General features: G+C 40.4%; 1 protein-coding gene across 1 annotated transcript; it reads left to right on the top strand.

The window, feature by feature from the left end:
* The first annotated feature begins 239 nt into the window (after window positions 1–239).
* On the top strand, window positions 240–20,917 carry poc1bl (POC1 centriolar protein homolog B (Chlamydomonas), like). The gene is made up of 11 exons (XM_039820468.1): window positions 240–403; window positions 3,286–3,736; window positions 6,758–6,927; window positions 8,346–8,535; window positions 8,693–8,878; window positions 10,664–10,781; window positions 12,474–12,650; window positions 13,919–14,050; window positions 14,854–14,964; window positions 18,928–19,080; window positions 19,174–20,917. Exons 2-11 carry the CDS (start codon window positions 3,351–3,353, stop codon window positions 19,303–19,305), a joined length of 1,755 nt encoding a protein of 584 aa, XP_039676402.1. The 5' UTR covers window positions 240–403; window positions 3,286–3,350; the 3' UTR covers window positions 19,306–20,917.
* Window positions 20,918–22,650: the final 1,733 nt, after the last annotated feature.

Below are 22,650 nucleotides of genomic sequence, written 5' to 3'. Positions count from 1 at the left end.
ATGCCAAGTAAAGGGCATTTTAATATTAGTGACCTGGATGACTTCATCTTATTTTCAACGTTAGGTCAGATGTTGTAGGCTATTCTATGTAAAGAACCTCACGCACTTAACATTTAAAATTAAAATATGTTTTTATTGTAAGTAAGTATTTCATTTGCATTTGTAGTGTTCGTCAAACGTTAAGCGGTTCCCGTGATGCTTTTATTGTGAAAGGTCTTACCGGAACCTCTATTATTTATGTGGCTGATTTGACACAGGTCACAAGCCCAACGTGGAGGAAAGGATGTGGGTAAACTGACATCTGCAAGCCAGAGGTTTGACTGGAAGACGACCGCAGTCAGGCTGACAAACAACGGCCTTAGCAACCTCGAAGAAACTCCGAATCATGTAACTTGTTTTGAAGGTAAACTCTAACAAGCTAACCTCGTACTTTCCTGAGAGAAATGTACTTTTGTAACAGTCGTGCACGTAATGTTCAAAGTATAGTGTGTTTGTTAGCGTTGTCGATAACTCGACTTCCTTCTTTGCTTAACGTTACCAGTAAAGTCACACATTTAGTCGGCGCGCTGGTTTGACAACGAAGTTAATGTTGACGTAAAAATGAACTGTTTTGCTGAAAAGTTGAGATTTGCCATTATTATTGTTCTGAGTCGCGTCTGCGCTAACCTGCATATTTAATGCGACGTTGAATAATAGCGTGCACCCTCTCTGCCGACTAAAATAAATTGTAATCCTAACATGTGACAGACGAACTGTTGCTGAACTGTGTGTTTTGACTACAGCTATACTCCACTCCTAACAATCTCTTTCCTCATAAACTTAAAAAAGATAATGCCGTAAAGATAAAAGCTAGATCTCTAGAGGCCATAGAGAGGCTGACATTTAATTTAATATCAAATATGAAGGACATTGAGTTTTACTTTGTGTTTTCAAGTAGAGAATTTTTTTTGCATCCCATCTGCCCAAGTGAAGCCAAAGAAGAGAATTTGGGTTGTTGGGTATATATTTGGATGTGTGTTAAGAGACGTTTTGATGAAAACAAATCTATCCAGCTTTTAAATTAAGACTGTCCTCCCTCATCACAGCCTGGTACATTGAAAACAGTTGCTGTCAGTATTGTATACACACAATGTAAGCAGTAAAGAGATGTTGAGAGGAGTTAGTGACTCTGTCTGGTCTTTTTACAAACTGAAAAGGACAAACCTGTTTGGGTGGAGAGTTGTTTGTGTAACGTGTTCCACTGATGCTTGTTGGATATTTGTCTTCCTCTTAACTGGCTTATCAGGGCATGAGGTATGCATTGTACAGTACGCTGTTCCACGTTCCACATTAAACATACATTGAACACTGAAGTCTCTCTGATGTGCCACATAGTTAACCTGACATCTGAGAATCAAGTGACTCCAATATCAAGCCTAGTTTGTTTCTATGTACCGTAACATAAAATTATAAATTTGCAACGTAAATTGTTGGACAACATTTTTCATTGCTCTCTCTTTTTAAATTCCTGTTAGCGTAACAGGATTAAACATGCACCACTGATTGCAGCTTGGGAAGCAAACGCAAATCTTATCTCTCTCTCTCTTTTTTTTTCTCCAGTTTCCTTCCCTTTTAGCCACAAAGAATTGGGGCAGGATTTAAGCTGCATATTAGGATCTCTGTCCCCTACTGCTCGCATGGCTCCCCAGTAAGGCTATCCGATTCAGAGAGAGTGGAAGGTGTGATGGACAGCCAATAAAAGGGTTTTTTGTCTGCAAGCGTCTCCATTTTGTAACCTCAGGACTCCCGAGTCCTCTGGCCAGGGCCCAGACTGGAGTGAAAGGGCTGTGCTAAGACTCACAGTGGAAACTGAGTTTCCTCTGAGTCTGTGAAGAGTCTGTACAGACTCTCACACAGCACTTTGCACACACAACTTTTATTTGAGAATGTTTTCTCTGAAGACATAGAGTTCCCAGAATTAACCATTGTTTTGCAGAATTAGTTCTCAAAATCATTGTGCTCTTGTTTGAGGAAGGGAAAGCAGTGTGTGTGTGTGTGTGTGTGTGTGTGTGTGTGTGTGTGTGTGTGTGTGTGTGTGTGTGTGTGTGTGTGTTGTGTGTGTGTGTTGTGTGTGTGTGTGTGTGTGTGTGTGTGTGTGTGTGTGTGTGTGTGTGTGTGTGTGTGGTGTGTGTGTGTGTGTGTGTGCTTCAGTATTGCTGCTAAGCCTGTCTGGCACTGACTGGTACTACTGTAAATGGCACCCTGCTCTAATATTGATGCAACACAATTATGTGATTACATTCAGTTCAGTGTCAACATAGCTAAGTGGTCTGTTTTTACCGCAACCCTCTTTTAAATCCTTGCGTGCTAAGATGATATGTCAGACACAAACGTCGAAATGGCTGTCGACAAACCAAAGCTAATCCTATTTCTAAATCGGGAAAAAACGGGATCCGTTCTTGTGCAAATATTCCACTCAAAAGACTTCCTACTTTTTTTTTTTTTTGGGCTCAGTGGAAATTCTAAAATGAGGAACCCTTCAAAATGCCTGATTTTTAATCTAAGGGCTAAAACTAGTTAAAAACCACTCTGGTTTTTGATGTGTAATATTTCATGTAAAGATATTGAGCACAAGCTGTGAATACTATATTACAGGTGGTGTGTAATTAGTAACATTGCACAAGCTTTACTGAACATGTGTTTCATCAAAACAAACTTTTCCAGAAGATATTTTAGGGAGAGGGTGGGGTTGATCTTGTGGACAAGATTTAAGAAAAAAAACCCCTCCTCCTTATTTGAGATTGCTAGGACTAAACCTGTACCACTTTAAGGAAGTTCATCAGGTTAACACATCTCTCATTGGAGTGCATCAAAGACATTTATTATTTAAGTCATAATTTAGCTTCTTCCGTCTTTGCAAATTGTTTTTGATGAGCATCTTAATGCAGCGCTGAGCATGTGATTATATTTATGATGTCGGTGTTGAGATACTACTGGTCTGCTCTATTGGAGCTGTGTTCACGGGGCACTTTCAAATTTAGAGGCAAGCACTATCTTACTTTGTGTTTAGGTGAGTAACTTCACTTAACTGTGAATTGGTTCGTTATTTGATTAAACCTCATTCTAATGGGGAGAGCTTTGATTAAAGAGTTCAATCTTGTAAATCTCCTCCTGTCGGTGGTAGTTACTTGGTGCCATGGTTGGATTTTTCTCACAATACCTACACTTATCTTACATGTTATTATTTTTTTAATTTCTTAATGATCACATTTTGTATGTAATTCTGTGTCTCTTTCTGTTCTCCAGAGGCTTGTGTCCTGTAGGGCACCCCGAAGCTCAGCCAGTCACGGTGCCGCCCTGGGCTTTCCGTCATGAGGGGACGTTGCTCTCGAAAACTTGGTGTGCTGGCCAAGGCTTGCTTCCTGCTCTGGGTGCTGTGGCTGGGCTACCTTCTGTTAGCGCGCTCCTCTTTCCCCTCCTCATCCTCCGTAGAGGAGGAAGATGAGGACCGCAACGTTCTGGTGAGACAGCTCGCCATAGAGACGAACGAGGCCGATGGGCAGCTGGCTAGGCCCCTCTACGTTAAGCCATCACCAGACAACAATGCGCTTGGGGAGTGGGGTCGGGCCACACACCTCAACCTCAGCCCTGAGGAAAAGAAACTCGAGCAGGACAGCGTGGAGCGCTATGCTATCAATATCTATGTCAGTGATAAGATTTCCCTCCATCGGCACATCCGTGATCACAGGATGAATGAGTGAGTAGAGCAAAAAGGCATCCTAAACAGGAATGACCCATTAGTCAGAAAGTGAGACTAAGTTGACTTCACTAATTCTTTTTTTCATTGCTTGCTATTTTCTTTGAGGTTCTAGCCAAAACATTCATCTCTGGCATTGAAAACTGCATTGAGCTGATAGCTATGCTACAACTGTGTGAGGGATAAATAACTCAATAGAGATTAGGTTGAGCTCCTTACTGGGGTCAGTTTTCCACTGGCAGTTAGAAACAAGGATGAAAGCTGTCAGGATGCATTGTAGGGCTTATTGAAGCTGGTGTAAGCAGCCTCCTGGCTGAATGGATTTATTCCATCTAGAGTCGTTGTGCACAGCTATTCTCAGCTCAGCCTCTGTGATGATGACAAGCAGAGTATGATGTCTTTTATTAATAGCTTCTTCTTTCACTTTTGCCTTATCCCTTACCATCACCCATCCTACTGAAACCCAGTCGTGGTATCCATCAGTGTGGTGAGAACGGTCCTTTGTGTAAAAGCCATGTATTTGTTTTATATGGCCTGGAGTGTCCCAGATTCCCGGTTAAGCGTATATTCTCTTAAGCAGTCCAATGATTACATCTAAGGATACATTCTTAAAAATGGCTGTCATTAAACGTGTCATGCTAAATCTTCTAAATTGGGCTTAAAACTACAGACAAAGAGGAATCAATGTAGTCCTGGTGAAACTGGAATAAACCTTTTTATCAGCGTGACGTCTGCATATCTAAAGATAAGACTGATAAGATGCTTTGATCTTGTCACAAGGCTAAGGAAACTGCCCTTGAGGTTGAAAGTCAGAAATGCAAGGGAAACTTTATCCATCTAGATCTTTATCCAGCATAATCATTCCGTGGCAGCATTTTGTGGAGATTTTAAAACCGGATTCACTGCACTGTACAGACTCACTTTTATGCATGATGGGTATTTGCCCTGGCAGAACATATTTGACAAGTGCACAATTGATAAGACACAGTGAGGAATGCGTAAGCAGGGATGAAGTGGGGTGCGGTTTTTGTGTCATGGAGCCTGTGCTTGGCTGTCCGCCTACTCATACCATGACGGAGGTGCATAAGTATTTTTCATTCCACAGGAAATATTACAATAAACATAAAGGGCTTTTATTTTTTTTTTACATTTTCACCCCAACCCCAGGTCCCACACAGAGTTTGCAAGAATAACAATGGGAATAATTTGTACGCTCACATATGTCTGTACACTTAATGCAATTAGAAGAATATATAGGTCACATGTATGCACATACAGTATATGTATATTTATACAGGTACATATACAGAACAAATAAAATATAAATGAATAAAAGAAAAAAAGGGGGGTGGGGGGGGGACAAAAAGGAAAATTAAACGAGAAATTTTTCTCGTCATTAAAGCACAGCGGCAATGGTACACCAACAAGGAATGCAAATCGGCGGCACTATAGATCATGTATTGCATGAACATATTCTATTCAGAAGCGTGCAGATTTGTTTTGTGGATGATATGTCAGCTAGTTTTACTTAAATAGTGTGAGGAATAACATGTTTTTATAACTATACACTGGTAGCTAAGGTGTAAATGATCTGCATAGAACTGCCTGTCAGTTGTGGTTGCTATTATATATGAAGGGAGATTTGTGGATTGCATCCTTCGCATATATCAGTTAACGGATGGTGAATCCGTCAAGCTGTCCCAAGTGTGCTTCTGTTTCTGTTTGGCTTTAGGCCTAGCAACATTGTAAGCAAATGTGTACCTGTCTAATTTATTTTTAGGTGGTGGTGTGTATATGCTTGTTGTAGTCCTGCACCTACTCCATAATTACATCAGTTTCTGCCTGGGAACAGGTTTTGTGGCAGATGAACTTTACGCTGCCCTCTCTCATCATGAGTCATCTATGAACACAGTGCTTTTGAAGGAAGGGATATTAGCTTATATGATTGGTCCGTGCGTAAACCATTTGTTCTAATCCCAACCTACTTCTACTCCTAGTTGTAAAACTATCAGAAGTCATTCAGCCCGTGCCATTGGTTACACTCTCAGCATTGTACGTCACTGATTGATAAAGATTTTCTGAAAAACACAGTTTGCAATGTTTCCTCTCTCTCATGACACCTTTTGTTCTCATTACCTCAAGTTACAGCAGGGGTTGGCAACCTTTTTAATATGAAGTACAATTTTTTAAATTTTCTTGTTAATCAGTGTGCCATATCTACATTAAGCCTGCCGTCATCCACCGAGCCCGCTCGGGCGGTGTGATCTTTCGTGCCGCATTCTGTGAAGAAGGCAATGAGTACTAGCCAATCAGAGGCAGAGTAAGGCGGGTCTTCACGGAATGCGGATGGGGAAAAAGTCAATCAAACTACCGTAAATAAAGGACCGTGCTCCTGCCAATGGCTGTGAAAGAGGTTATTTGGCATGCAGATTAGAATATTTCCAAAAAACTCTCTTGCACACTTACTCCTAGTGTCCCAATGGTTGAGCTACAGGGTGCCAATGGTGGCACGCATGCCTAAGGTTGCTGAACCCTGGTTTACAGTTTCTCACTTTGATTTTCATCCAGTGTTGCCCTGTTCCCCTCTCTCTATTCTGCTCTTTTTGTCTCTGTTTGCTCAAGTTTCTGTGGTCTCTCCCAGAGCACTGCTGTGGTATGTTGCTCACTGGTGTGATACCCCCCCCCACCCCCATCCATATTTCTGCAGCTCTTTTTTTATTGTTTTAATGACTGCCATCTGGATTAAGACCAGGCAGATACCTCCTCCTACCACAATAGTTGCTAAAGCTGCTCTGGCCATAGGAAAAAAATAATTTCTTGCTTTTATGAGTTTGTTCAGGATGCTGATGATTTTTTTTCTTCTTTTTTTTATAAATATGTACTGTACATGTTTACTGTTGCTTATGTCAACTATCTCTCTTTCTCTTCCCCCACACCTCCTTCTCTCTCACTCTCACTCTCTCACTCTCACACTCACACTCACACTCACACACACACACACACACACAAAACATACTTCAGATGCCGAAGTAAGAAGTTTGACTACCGGCGTTTACCCACAACCTCTGTGATCATAGCCTTCTACAACGAGGCCTGGTCCACTCTGCTGAGGACTATTCACAGTGTCCTGGAGACCACGCCTGCCATCCTGTTGAAAGAGATCATCCTCATTGATGACTACAGTGACCGAGGTCTGACACTCTACACTGATAAATAAACCAATGTGGGTTTTCTTTTGTATGTAAAAATAAAACCGACAGAAAAAAGTATTTTAAGCTCAGAAACAAAGCGGACTGACAGCCTTGGCCTAGTTTAGTAAAGCGGACAAACCAAACCTCAGTTGTGCTTTAATTTCTCCACATTGACGGCTAACAAGAGAGCGAGTTAGGACTCCGCTATATATAGAAAAAAGATGCTATATATGGAACAGTGAATAGATAATGCCTTCAGGATATATCTGAAAGCAATTAGAAAAACAGCCTCAGAAACTAGTCTGGACACATTTCTTTAATGATGAAATAAGGTATGGAGTTACTTCAAGGCGTACTGAAAAGTGTTTGGTTTTGTTTGTGGCAAAGTAATTTCAAATTGTTCGTGTTCATTCATGTTGGTCTCCCTGCTTCCCTGCTCCAGCCCCTGCCCTTCTCATTTTTAGTGTTTGTGTGTGTTAATGTGAGGTTTCTTTTAACGGAAGGCTCTTATTTATTTATTTTTGATTGAAATACAAGAAAGCAAAACAAGAAGTATTGTATATCATTAAGTCTTGAATGTAGCTGCACAGCATCAGCCTCTTTGTGACACAGGTATAAATATCGGTATGAATTGTATGACAAAATAGTCTCAACTCAAAGGTCAACTTACTAGCTTTTCTGAGCTTTCAACCGCATCTCACGGCCTCCCATCATCAAACTCTGTGAAGGATACTACTTTGTCTTAGAAACTGATGTCTGATTGTCTGTCTTAATGGAATTAGTATTCGGTCCCTTCTAGTCTAGTCTGTGTGTGTCGGAGACATTACACCATATGGTTACATCAGTGTGCACTGAGCTGCTATGACATAATTTCCTTTCCCTGACCACCCTGACCAAATGGAATGCTAGACATGCCACTCCCCAACCAGAACGGTTACTGCAGACAGCAACTGGAGGACTGACCGCTTTCTCTCCAATTCGATTGAACAGGGATTCAGTACAATACTTGTATTGAATTCAATTTGACCATAAAATGCCACTCACCTGATACTGGAACTTACCTAACTGAGAAAAGTGTTTTATTTAAGTAGCTATTCACTCGTTATCAAATAACGGTTAAACCGGCATTAACCAATATTTTTTTATCTTAAGATAATTTTATGTTAACGTAGAATCAGCTTATACTCACAAGCTTGAGCGTATTGTTCACCATAACAAGCTTTATAAGCCACTGATTTGGCAGTAGCTGTGTGTATCTCTCAACGTTTTTGCCATTTGTCTGTCCTCTAGTGGCTAAAAATCGATTTTAAGGCAGCTTTAAAGAAAAAGAAGTTACATGTAGGACAACAAAATAACATAACTTAAATGTTAAAACTGATGGTTATGTGTGTGCTTTTGTGTCTGTTATTAAAAAATAGGCTACCTGAAATCCCAACTGGCTGACTACATCAGTGCTCTTGAACGTGTGCGCCTCATCCGCACCAACAAAAGGGAGGGTCTGGTCCGGGCACGTCTCATTGGTGCCACCTATGCTACAGGGGACGTACTGACATTTCTTGACTGCCACTGTGAGTGTGTCCCTGGCTGGATTGAGCCTCTGCTGGAAAGGTGGGTACACCAAATTCATGAGTAAGAGCTTTTGGAAAATCTTTTGTATATGTAGTCAACCTGACTAGAAATTTAAACAATAACCAAACACTAATCCAGAGTTTAATATTTTTTTCCCCCTCTACCTGTTTTCTGCATGTTCTTGCTTTGTGTTTAGGATTGGTGAGAATGCCAGTATCATTGTGTGCCCTGTGATTGACACCATTGACTGGAACACCTTCGAGTTTTACATGCAAACGGATGAGCCGATGATCGGAGGTTTTGACTGGAGACTCACCTTTCAGTGGCACTCAGTCCCTGAAGTAGAACGCAAGAGGCGCAAGTCACGCATTTATCCCATCAGGTGACCATTTGATACGATAAGGTCGTAGGGGAGGGGGGAAAAAATCGGTACAGCATAGTATCTACAATTTTATATTGTAGTGTTGAATATTGGTGCTTTCACAAAATATTTAAAGAATGAGATTTTTGATAAATAATCATCAGTAATGTGGATATAATGACTAAGTGGGTAAAGGCAAATAATAGAACAGCAAGAAAAGTCTGGTAAGTTCAGAAAATGACATCACTTTACTGTAATGCAGTCTTTAAAACCAGGAAAAGACAACGCTTCTGCCATATTACGATATCCAAAATCTAAGACGATATGTAGTCTCATATCACAATACCGATCAGGGTTCATACATTTTGAAAACACCTGGAAACGTTATGGAATTTGAAAAATGCAAATTCCAGTCCTGGAAAGGTTTTGGAAACATAAAAAGACCCAGAAAGTTTTGGAAAAGTCATGGAATTGTTTTTAACACCGCATAATAATAGGTCATTAATAAATGTATTTTCACGTCGTCTTAACCTCAGTGTTCTATTTGGGGAGTGATTATTATGAATCCCACTATGAACCACATACATTGTCAGTCATTTTATAGTTAAACCTCTGAGGGTAAACTTTAACACAGATTTGTATTCTTATTGTATAATGTCGACTGACATTTTCAGGAACACATAGTCATGGAAAAGTATTGGTTAAAATGCGTATGAACCCTGACCGATATAATATCGATATATTGCCCAGCTCTACATCTATTATTATATAAGTGTTGGTCAGTTTGTCTGCTTGACAAGCTGATTTTGCAGCAATAAAACTGAAGTGAGATAAACACACAGAGGCATTTATCTTTTTAGACAGAACAGATGTTAACAAAGTTTCCTTTCAGGGACATAATTTGAAATTGGGAAAAATTTGAAGTTGGAAAAAAGGTAATAAATTGCAATATATCGCAGAATATTGCAATATGTTGAAAATTGCTATAATATCGTACTGTGAGGTAAGTATAGTGATGATATCGTATCGTTAGGCCTCTGGTGATTCCCACCCCTACTCTCATGGGAGATCACTTTACCAGATACAACTGTGGAGCTCTGCTCTCAAAAATGTAATACACCTCTCACTGCTGTTAATTTGTCACTGCACTGTGTTATATTACTGTATTCCTTTCTTTCTATTTTCACTTCTATACACCCTAAGAATGTTTGACTGATCTGTTGAAACACTGGGATCACTAAATCAACTCAATATTTGTTGATTTTTAACAAGCCCATTCTGAAAACACGGTGTAGCTTACTGTAATTATCAATCCTCCTTTTAGTTCCGTCTTTGCTATCGGAAAGCAACGTAAACTCTCATACAGTCCGTAGCATTTTTATTTTAGGTCACCCTGCCTCAAGTTGAAGCTGCTGCTACTTTTAAAGAGCACCTTCACACAAAATCTTGTTTGGAGGAAAGGCATCACTGCACTGCCTTCTATGGGTTGAAAGATTAAAGTCTGTTGGCACTTCATGTGGTCTGTTGTGCTTGTGATCGCACTTATTCATTCATTCATTCATTCATTCAAATTTTCACTGTACAGGGTGTGGGCAGGATGATTATTATCTTAGGTATAGTTACTCTTTAAAGGCTTTTTTTAATAAGGTGGTTCACATCTTCTAAAGGTGGTGTATTAGACAGATGAATAACTAAATTTGCATTGGGTTAAAATAAAAAAAGGTTCAATTATTTCTGTGGAAGGGGATGGGAACATAGGATTGAAAATGTATGTTAACGTTACCTTATTTTCACTGTTTCACACAGGTCTCCGACAATGGCAGGTGGTTTATTTGCTGTAAGCAAGGCCTACTTTGAGCGTCTGGGCACATATGACATGGGCATGGAGGTGTGGGGAGGAGAAAACCTGGAGCTCTCCTTCAGAGTGAGTTCAATTCTTCTTCAGTAAGGACCACAGAGTCACTACTTTGCCATTGCTTTACCACTTAGCAACATGAGAACAGAGTAGGGCTTTTAAACAATGTGGGTTGCTAACCTAGCTTTCTTTGTTACTAAAAAACAGAGATGTTCCGATACCGATACCAGTATCGGTATCTGCTCCGATACTGCCTAAAACGCTGGTATCGGGAAGTACTGGAGTTTATGCACCGATCCAATATCATGTAATAAAGCCCTAAAGAAAATCTACGTTAAAGTAGTTTATTTATGTTCTTTTTCCGTTATAACTGACTGTCAAACTGGATAATAAAAGAAAGTTCTGTGGCCTTCATTGTTTGTGTTTGTTCATGTTTCACAAAGAGTTTAACCTGAGCCAGACAGACAACAAAGATAGAAATCATATCACATCCATACAGGGATAGTAGTATACAGCTGTTAACACATAATAAAATATATGACACACTGGTATCGGATCGATACTAGGTATCGGCCAGTACGCAAGTTCAGGTATCAGAATCGTTATCGGGAAGCAAAAAATGGTATTGGGCCGTCTCTACTAAACACTAGAACATCCATTGACTCAGCTTGTTTGTTACTGGAATAAAGAGAAGACCGAAACACCAATGAGGTTGATTGGCACTTCATTTCCAAAGAGAATCTCATCATTTGATTCATCCATCTAACCGCTGACAGTCAGTGGGTAGTTGGTGTGAGAGAGACACATGTCAGTGTCAGATCACAGTCAGCCATGGCATCTGACACTGCACCCTGATGTTGGCTGATACCTTGTTGTGATACGTTGGTGTCGCTTTACACTTGTTTGCTTCAATCAAATTGGCCCAGATTTTAGGCTATGTTTGAGTTTGTAGCAGGAGCATGCAAATGTAAATTGTTTGTGCATGATATGTAGGGCGTATGTGGTTTCAGTGTGAAGACGGATGGGCTGTTCCCCTGAGTGATGTGTTATGCAAGTGGAAATAAAAATGCTTCTCACTGGGACTTTTTGCCATACATAATTTATGTTTAGTGAATTGGTTTTCAACCCGGAGTGCTAAAAAAATATGGTGCGAAGTAAAACGCACAGTGCATTAAGATGGAAGGGACTGTCATGTAATGGCTGTTTGGCTATGGCTATATGATAATAATTTTGCCTTGTGTTATTGGAACATAGATCAGCCAAGTATTAAGATATACGGCCTAACAACCTTTCATTCTTTTAGTTTTTTTTTTTTTTTTTCCATGGTGGAAGATCAAGCAATTATACAATGCATATGTATACCATAAATCCAAGGTGTTTTCAAATGCAGCCTCATGAGAGCCATGACTCAAGAAGCAGGGGTTGAATTTTCATGAGGTTGAAGGTAAAGAGATGTGTTCGTTGTTTAGTAAGGATTTCTAGCATTGCATCAGTCACCACAATCAATTGCAAATGACAACTTGCTGCTTACAAATGACCTGCTAGTTTATTGGCAGGTAGGTCAAACTTGAAGGACACACAAAGTAATAATTGCCAGCAGTACATTCAAGTGCCAAAGTTCACCAGTTCTCAACACATGGTGGACAATAGACATTGTACTATTTGGTTAATGATAACCCTATTCGCGTAACCACGTACAGTACTGTATATTGTGCTGTCAATAAAATCCTATATGATATGCCATGTGTTTAACCCCATCAGGTGTGGCAGTGCGGAGGCAGCCTGGAGATTCACCCCTGCTCTCATGTGGGCCATGTGTTCCCTAAAAAGGCCCCTTATGCACGGCCCAACTTTCTCCAGAACACCGTACGAGCTGCAGAGGTTTGGATGGACTCTTATAAACAGCACTTCTACAACAGGAATCCCCCTGCCAAAAAGGTAGGACAGTTACAAATAAAAGGAAGCAAGTTTGTTTTAACCAGTATATCTGGCTTGGCATGTTGCTGTGATGCTGTGTTAAGGAATGCAAGAAGGTGACCTTAGAATACTCTCTGAATCACATTTGGACAAATAGATTCTCTAGTCGCTGAGCTCGGTCTTCTTACAGGCTCGTTTTTCATTCAACTGCTACTAAATTGAAACCGTGCAGTGATGCCATGTTACACCTAGCAGCACCACGTTAATAGGGTACAGAGTGGCTTACCTTTTGATGTTAGATTTGAAGGTTCTATCTGATAAAATTCACCTGTCTAGGTGTCAACATGTGATGCAACGCTGTCTGTCTGACTGGGTCAGGCATATGTGTGAGACGGCGTGCACGAGTGTGCATGTGGCTCGTGTGCCTCTCAGGTTCTGAGTATTGGGAACCATCAAAAATTCATGTATCTCAGTTTCACCTATCTGAAAAAAAGTACATTATTAATGTCAGGGATCTTTGATCAAACAATAAATTACCTGGTCAGGGGGAGATTGAACACAGCACTGGCAGACCAGATCACCAGCTCCAAGTATATTATGCTGCTGTCATAATGTGTTAACAGACTGCAGACCTACAGACAATGATATAGGTTTGGAATAGTACTCAATTCTTTTTCATTAAGCACATTTAGGGACTTATATTGATTTTGATATTCAGGTTTTTAATGAATATTTGTATCATGGATTTGCAGATTTATTGTAGAATGATTTGGAGTTTTCAGAAAGGATTACAAATAGTTTTTTTGTTTGTTTATATATTTGAGAAACTGCATTCCCCCGTTGTTTATCCCAGGAAATGTTTGAAATGTTTGAAAAGTTTGTGACTGAAATAGTTTAGTGTATCTGTGATACCCTGTAGTTACATTGCACCCTCAGGCAGTGCAAAGGTGTAAAGGTGTGTCTATGTTCTGGATTTTGAATTGCTTAAGGTAAGCAGTTCCCCACCTCAGCAAACACAGCTGTCTGATAAATGTACATTTGCTGCAGCCAATCCCCTGCTAGTTGGTATTCCTGGTCGGTCATATCCACAATGTAAATATTTACTTTTACGGTGTAACTGTTTAGTTTTAGCAACAGAAAATGTCACTAGTGCGATATAATAATTAATACAATTAAGATTAAAGGGTAGAGATAAGAGATGTTGTGTGTCCTTAATAAACTTCGGCATCCTCTCCTGCCCTTTCACTGCCAGTGAAAGATGGCTTATTCATTGTGTGCTTACTTTCTAGGAGACGTATGGGGATATCTCCGAGCGGCTGCTGCTGAGGGACAGGCTGAAATGCAACAGTTTTGACTGGTATCTGAAGAATATCTACCCTGAACTACATGTACCTGAGGACAGGGAGGGATGGCATGGGGCTGTGAGTGTCTGCTATAGCCGTATCTGTATTCTATTATTTGTCCTACTGCAATCAAAGTGGAGCATCAGTGTTTCATTAACACTAATCACAGATGTTGTGCTGAGTTGCACCAGCGTAGTCACTGTTGTCAAAAAGAAATGGCATTGCAGTTGCGCCTTGCTTTCTTCATTCCATTTTATTTTGAGTCTGTAACAGGGTGTTAGGCTGGGGCAGGATATGGGAAAATCCTGTTGAAAGTGAGAAGCCTGAATTAAGGACAAACAAAGGCTTTGAAACTCAAGACTTGGGCTGAAGACCAAAATAAAATCCACCTGGTGGATTATTCCATTGTAAAATGCTTTGCACATAATTATTGGTTGGCTAAATGTTAGGTTTTTAAAATGATTAAATTTCAGCCACCACGATGCAACCATTTTGTCTGAAGAAAAAATTTAAATTCATAAAGGATATCTTTAACATCCAAAATTCCCCCACCTTCCCATGCTTCCATTAACAAACTAGAAAATATGGCATTTTCTCAGAGGAAGAAATGTTGACATTTTGATAGGAAGGCATCAGCAAGGGGAAAATGGGTCTATTTCATGTTAATTGCTTAATAGGTGTGCGTTTATGTGAAAATTAGCAAACAGCTTTAGTTTTCAAAAAATGCAATTTCAGAGGACTGTATCTAGCAGCTTCAGTGGTGCTGTTCTGTATGTGACCTTCCAGTCTGACCTGCCTGCAAAGAAATAAAACTCCTCACAGAAATCAATCAAGCACAGCATTTAAATTTGTATTGATATTTATTGTTCTCCTCCTGCCAGGTGCGTAGCTCAGGGATACACTCCGAGTGTCTGGACTACAACTCCCCAGAGCACAGTCCCACAGGTGCCCACCTTTCTCTGTTTGGCTGCCACGGCCAGGGAGGCAACCAGGTACGTTAAGCATTTCACACCTCGTTTATTCTGTCTTTCTTCCTCCATCTCATGCACGTATTCTCTCTTGTCACCATCTCACAACCTCTCTTGGCCCAGTGGGAGATGTATCTTAAAATGTCAAGGCTTTCTGCTAACCCCTAAAACGAGCTGCCACAGTTGATTCACACCAGAAAATTGCTCTCTGCCGGTGTGTCCAGCATGACTTGAATTTAATGATAGGGAAAAACTGAGTTTGGAATGGTATCCACATATACCCAAAAAATATCATGCACTTGAATCACAGGTACTTTTAAACTGAATGCCTGCCAACTCCAGTGATGGATGGTTTAGCAAGCAGCAGATTATTTGTCTGTGAGGATGTATATTTAATGTTGGAGTCAGGCAACAGGCAGGGCTCCTTTCTGTGAATCTCCAACCTGCTCGATATCTCTGATTACCCCACCGATGCACTGCATCAGGTGTCCCCTGTCACAAAAAGCACCATTTGTGACTGAAAATAAATGGCTCCCCGCTGAAACAAAAACCTTGAGGGCCCTTCACCGCCTCCCTCCTGCTCCCCCCTTCCCTGGCCCACATTAGAACCACGTTCCATTTAAAAGATACATGAGCCTCGCCGGCAGAATGAATGGCACAGCCTGGGTAAATAAGTTTGAAGCCGGACACAGGGGCCTAGAGTGAGTCTTTTATTAGAAACTACCATTATGGGCCCCGATGCACCTGAAAGATGTATGAGATGTAAAGAGAAGGATGGGGAAGTATGACGATTGATTACCTGACCCTCTGTTTGACGGGTAGCCCAGGGAGTGTTGCATCTTTCGTCGCGACGGGCCAGGATGTTGAACTGACACCAGAGAGGGGAGGGTTGGGTTTGTGTTCACGTCTGGTTGATTGAGAGGGCCAAGGCCCTGTCTTTACTGATGAGGTCCTTTTGACGCAAACGCAGACACGCCATGCAATAATAGGGGCTTAGCCAGGACTTGATGCCACAACAGCGTAAGAGGAAAACATCCTGTAATCCTAGTAGGAAAAAAGCATGCCAAACTGCACTATTGTGCTTGTTGAAAGGCTTTCTTAATAAAGCAGAGAGATTAAGGTAGAAAGCGAGATGTACCAAAACGATTGGAAAGGAGGCCGAGCCGTTTTTCTCTCTTCAGCCACTGCTGTTTTTGCAGTTGTGTTTCTTTCTAAAATCAATCAGGCAGTTGCAGCTGACTCAGAACGCTGCTGCTTGAGTCCTCACTAAGACCAAGAAAGTGGATCACATCACTCCAGTTCTGAAGTCTTTACACTGGCTTCCTGTGCCTCAAAGAATTGATTTAAAAATACTTCTGCTAGTTTACAAATCACTACACGGTTTAGGGCCAAAATACATTTCAGATCTGCTTGTAAACTATGAACCACCCAGACTTCTCCGATCATCTGTCCCAGGAAAAAAATTTCCAAATCAGAACCTTAAGAGAACAGTCACGCCCAACATTTACATAGGCTACACAACTGACCTGAGATAAGGTAGTCTTCTGAATCTAGCTAGGTCACGCAGATCTCTGCTATTCCATTACAAAATTCACTTCTGAAACTTTTTTGCGCGAAATCAACCATATAAAGCTCGAATATGGGCTGCTTTTACGAAAATGGATGGCTAATTGCAAATTTTCTCCGACTGTGTGTCGGAGTTTAGGCCGGTGTTGGTGCTGCCTGGGTTGCTACATCGCCACCCTGACCGCAAGTGTCGCTTGTTACGCCCGCAATTTTTTACCGCAGCCCGCAGGTTCCAGTTAATCTTATAATGGGTATGTGTGTTGAGTTATTTAAACAAACAATCGGGAAATAAACGCCTCTTGTCCGCGAAGTCTCATTGATAGAGCCGCGGTGAGATGGAGTCCATCAATGAGAGCTAGCTAGCCTCCTCCTAACTCTGACATTCACAAAAATACATTCAATTGAAATCCGCAAGTGTTAGCTAAGCTTTGTAAGACCTTGAGGAACCTGTAATATTCATGCCGTGACGAAATTCAAACTGTAAATATACTTTGGTAAGTCGCAGTGAGCAAGCTGCGGTATTTCCCCATTGTAATGAATGGGACATATAGCAAGCAGCTGCTGGTCCTACAAAGACGCTTTGCGCGTTCATAAAAAATGCCTTAAAATCAAATCTGACACAACGGTTAGCTTTATAAGACATTGGGGAATGATGTTGTATAAGTGGCGTGACGAAATTCAAACTGTAAATATAATTTAGTTATGGCGACAATGTAGCTAGCTAGCGTGTATTTCCCCATTGTAATGAATGGGACATATAGCAAGCAGCTGCTCGTCCTACAAAGACGCCTCGCGTTCATAAAAATGCCTTAAAATCAAATCGGACACAACGGTTAGCTTTATAAGACATTGGGGAATGAGTTGTATAAGTGGCGTGACGAAATTCAAACAGTAAATATAATTTAGTTATGGCGAAGTGTAGCTAGCTAGCTGCGGTATTTCCCCATTGTAATGAATGGGACATATAGCAAGCAGCTGCTTGTCCTACAAAGACGCCTCGCGTTCATAAAAATGCCTTAAAATCAAATCGGACACAACGGTTAGCTTTATAAGACATTGGGACATTCAAACCGTAAATGTATTATTTATTGATATAGTTATGCCGGCAGCTGGCCGCGGAGACCCGTATGCAGTATCCACAAAGGGTGACTTTGCCCTGGGTATGGAGCCCAGCAGGCTGTCGCTTTCTCGTCAGACTGTGTGGAGCTCCTAAAGTCCGACACGTTTTACCAAATTTGCAATTAGCCATACATTTTTGTAAAACGGCCCATATTTGAGCTTTATATAGTTGATTTCTCGCTTAAAAAAGTCTCAGAAGTGAATTTGGTAATGAAACATTGCAGTGTCTGGAATATGAGATTCTGTCGCTTCTCTAATGTATGTGTATTGGGGATTCGCTCAACCAATCAGCGCGCGTCTCTAATGTCTGCGTATGGCAAGTCGCTCAACCAATCACCGCGCAGCTCATCTATTCATGACCATACCATATTTGGAAGAAAAGCTCTTGTTACAAATAGGGCCAAAACACAGGGATGCATAAGGGCCAGTAAAATATCAACCAGGCCATTTTCAGCCCAACCAATGTTACATACCCCATTAGGAGACCATAAGGAACAGTGTGAAATACCCTATATAATCATTCTATCACCCCTTTAAATCAAGGCTGAAGACCTTTCTTTTTGATGTTGCGTTTCTTTAATTTCTTGTACTGCACTGTGGATTTTATCATATCATATTTTATCTCGTTGTTTTTAATTTTGTATTCATTTCTAACTGTTCTTTAATGTACTATATAAATAAAGCTCAGTCCTTCCTGAAAAATGCAGAGTTTTTTTGTGATTGTTGCAGGCAAAAATCGTTGATTATGCGGCTCGTTTTCTTAAAAAATGCGATGGAATATGCGGGATATTTATGCAATTTTATGCAATGAAAATGCGGGAACTTGATGAAAAAGAGAAAAAAAAAGTGATTCCCCCAACACCCTGCTTTTCGTTGATCGTCACGTCGCGTAATTACGTCACTTCATAACGTCACTTCATAACGTTCCCATGGCAACAGGGAAAAATGGCTGCTCTTGTGTGAAGTAAACGCAACATTTTTCAACTTTCTGCTAAGATATATGTGACTTTTTTTGCAACGAAAATGCGGGGATTATGAAATCATGCAAGCCCCGCATATTTTGTGCGGAAATCAGCAATTTATGTGGCGTATTTGAAAAAATGTGGCCCCTGCATAAATATGCGGACTTTGGCTGATTATGCATTGAATTATGCGATCGCATAATCGCGTTTTTCTGGAGGGACTGAAAGCTGCCTTGCCTTGCCTTTCCAAAGTAATTTCCATTTCATGGCAAAGACAAACATATTCACGCCATATACACAAAGCAAGTAATCACATAACCAGCTCTTTCTTCCGCTTCAGTACTTTGAATACACAAGTCAAAAGGAGATCCGTTTCAACTCGGTGACAGAGCTGTGTGCTGAAGTACCTGAGGGACAGACCTCCATCGGTATGAGGCACTGCCCTAGCGATGGAGAGCTTAAGCCACCCAGTATCACCTGGGACTTCAGAAAGGTAGGGGTTCACATACAAGTCAAACCCAAATACCCATTATTCCAATAGACAAATGTTCACCTTTTCACCCATTTTCTCCTTAAAACCATTCAGGATGGGACAATCTACCACCCTCAGTCAGACATGTGTGTGAGCGCCTACCGCACACCAGAGGGCCGCACAGACACCCAGATGAGGCGGTGTATCCCAGGAGACAAAAATCAGCAGTGGAAGTTTGAGTGGTAGGAGGAAGAAGAAAGAAAGTAGCATTGAACCACAAGTGACCTTCTTTTACCATAGTGCAATTACTACAGTGGATGTTTCTCTCCAAGCTGCTCTCCATTTGAATGGGAAATGGCGAGCGAATGAAAGGTGGTCAAAGAGTCACTTTAAGCCAATGAACCACCCAGTTCAGAGCTTTTATACCCATGTGAATGACATGCAGATTGCAGCGGAGTGATATGAGGATTGCAAGGCAAGGTTTATTTGATCTTTTTAAACAGGCCGTCTGAACTTGGGACTTGTACTTTCTTGTCTCTTTCACCCAAGTACCTCTGCAACAAAAATGGAGTCCAGCGCACATCTGTCATTATCGTCGTGTTCTTGTCATCTAATGCAACAACTTGAAAACGGTGAAACTGATTTGACTGTCCAGCGCATGAAAAAAAGTGCCTTTTGAAAGAGATTGAAGCCTTTCCTAGAAAATTATGCTGCACTACAAAATGTTACCTTGATGTGCAATTTAATATTAATTATTATTATTATTATTATTATTATTATTGTTGTTAAAATCCTCATGCTTGTTTGTTTGAGTTGTCAAAAAAAGAAGCAATTTTAAAGACAGGGCTGCTCAAAGAAGACGTGCCAGGAATGAAAGGTCAGCAGCATTTTTCCCCAAACCAGCTACTTCCAAACATGCTCCATCATGTAAGAGGAAAACGGGGAGAGTGCTGCGGTCATACTAGACTGCTTTTCTATTCTATGTTGTATCTGTGGAGTCAGTTTCATGGTAGAATGCTGTCTGAACAAGACGTGATGCATTGATTAAGCATTTGTACTATGTGCAATTTGCCCCAGAGGGCTTTGTGAGTTGACCGGAATCTTTTAATCTTTTCTTCCCTGTTGTATTGCAATTAGGAATACCCTCTAAACCCATCTGTCACTGTACCTTTAAAAGGTTGTCATCCTTAAAGAACTTGTTAGTGCCGAACCGAAATGTGCCAGCTGATGTCAAACGTATTTAGAAATGTGTTTAAATTGCAAAAACCTAAAACGACACTGGCTTGATTTACTTGATTTTATGTGAACACAAAAAGCCTTAAAGGGGGCACCTGTTTTATGTAGTCCTTCAACTTGACAGTGCCAGAATGTTTTCTTAAGACTCCTGTGTGTAAACCGTACTTGAAGCAGCATAAAAAAAACAAAAAAACTTTTTCCTCCACTGAAGACCCGTTGGTGTTTCTACTGGGATTCAGTGACCAAGAGATGCAGTGTAACTGTTGTTGAAATGTTTGTTGAATAGCAGCTGTATTTGCAGAAGCAATGTTTGGTGTCTGTGGTCCTTTGAAATCACGATATGAGATATTCATATTAGTTGATGGATACAGTAGGTAAAGATGTAAAAATGACTCCTGTTTTGTGTTACCTTTTGTAAATAATGTTTGGTTTAATGGACCAGAGTGGGACAGTGCTGTCGTAAAGCACCTTTTTTTTTCTTTATAAACTACTGATAATGCAAAAGGGATGGTGATGATGATGATAATTACTTGATATGAAGAAGAGGGTGAGTGAAATGGGATGGATGTTTCACTGATTAAAGCTGTCAGGATGATTGAAAGAATAAAAAACTAACCACAGATGTACATTGTCATTTTCTTTGTTTCTATCTTAGCTCTCCACATGGCATATTGTATACTTGAACTGTCAGTAATTCCACAGCAAAATCTTTTCTTATTAATTTTTTTTCTATTTTTTTTTTTTTTTTACGGTTTAAGCAATGCCCCATCTGGCAAAAGAGAAAACTGAGCAGCCGCAGGTTCATTACCTGTGCCTTTGTATTGTGTGAAAGTTTGAACGACCTAAAATGGATGCGTGAATTTGCTCAAGACTTTCATTTACTGAACATGTGCCACAGCATTGCACCCCTTTTCCCCCACTCAGACATGGATTACAGTATTCACAGTCATTTGGCACCACCTACTGGTAGGAAAGCAAATAACAATTCAATTCAACAATAATTTGTACTGATAACACCGACCACTAAGTCTGTAGAATGGCCACAGGGTCAAGGTTAGAGGAGGAATTCAAATTGGTGATAGTGGAAACCACTGAGACCAAATGCATTTATGTATTTATGCTATATATGGTATGTGTGGTAATTGTTAACAGCTACAGCTGTAGGATCTGCTTGCAGCTGTGGGAAGTTCATCTTCTCCATCTACTTTCCTCTATCCCCTTTCACACATGGAATCTGTAAAACTGTTTGCTTCATCTATCTGATTAGGTAATGGCCTCTGCTGTAGCTAGTGTCATTCACATTCACTGAAGCCTTTGATTGCTTATTACAGCTTTGGTGGTATTTTTGGCTCCAATACCTTTGTGCTTGTCATAGTTATTTTCTTTTCAGGATAGATTTAGTGCTTTGACAACTTTAGGTTGTGCTGTGTTTGCATTTCTGTCCTTTCGTCCACTTGCCCAATGTGACTGTCACACTCTAATTTTTACTGTTCAAAGGAAGCTCACATTCAAGCAGAGTCATCAACACACACAACCGACATGAGGTGTACAGACAGGATCAACTACTTTACTATTGTGTCAGAAAAAAAGTTAATGAAGGACTTGGTTCAATGTAATGCTCTCCATCATGTCATGGGTGATTAAGGCTGGTCCAGTAAATTCTTCAAAAATAGCTCTTTCACTGCTTATGTTGGTTTACGTTTCCATTATGAACAATTTCTCTTTTTTATTAGAGATAGGAAATATAAAAGTAAAAATAAAAGATAAATGTATTTTTTTTTTTTTTTCCATGCCAGACATATACCTGCTTGTAGTGGAGTGACAACATAGATAATCATACCTTAGCCCAAAGGTGCATACGCAGTGCACCATTGTTTCATTCCCCTGTTAATATGTTTGCACCAAATATCTGTTGCATGGAAAATGTTATCCATCATCCGGTCCTAATTGAAAACGCCCTCATGCATTAACATTAATATTGTGTCTCTGACAGACACGACAAGCCCAGTCTACCGTGATATATTACAACACTCCGGCTGACTTGTTGCCTTCCAGTATCTCTTTGTAGTTTTCACAATATGAGTCGTAGATCAAACAGTATGCCACTCAAATTACCTTATCGCCTTGAACGATCGCTTTAATTATTTAGCATTTTAATTTGCTTAAACATACATTTTGTGTCAGATTTCATCTTTAGTGTCAAGAGTTTTCATATCAGTTTCATATGAGTGACTGCATGGCGGCATAAGAAATAAGACCACGTACCAAGGTAAATTACTTCTAAACTTGGGTAATGGGTTCTCCCAGGGTCAGTGAAGAGGTTTCAGAGTGGTATAGAGTGTTGGGAAAATATAT

Source organism: Perca fluviatilis, chromosome 13, assembly GCF_010015445.1.
Source record: "Perca fluviatilis chromosome 13, GENO_Pfluv_1.0, whole genome shotgun sequence".
Lineage (NCBI taxonomy): Eukaryota > Metazoa > Chordata > Actinopteri > Perciformes > Percidae > Perca > Perca fluviatilis.
The sequence above is the reverse complement of the archived record's forward strand: the minus strand, read 5'-3'. Positions and strand labels throughout refer to the sequence as shown.

Excerpts from the sequence above, each read along its gene's own strand:
- poc1bl (XM_039820468.1), top strand. The coding sequence starts at position 3,351 with ATGAGGGGACGTTGCTCTCGAAAACTTGGTGTGCTGGCCAAGGCTTGC. Across the intron at positions 8,536-8,692 it reads ATTGAGCCTCTGCTGGAAAG|GATTGGTGAGAATGCCAGTA; the intron begins GTGGGTACACCA and ends CTTTGTGTTTAG. Across the intron at positions 14,965-18,927 it reads ACGGCCAGGGAGGCAACCAG|TACTTTGAATACACAAGTCA; the intron begins GTACGTTAAGCA and ends CTTCCGCTTCAG.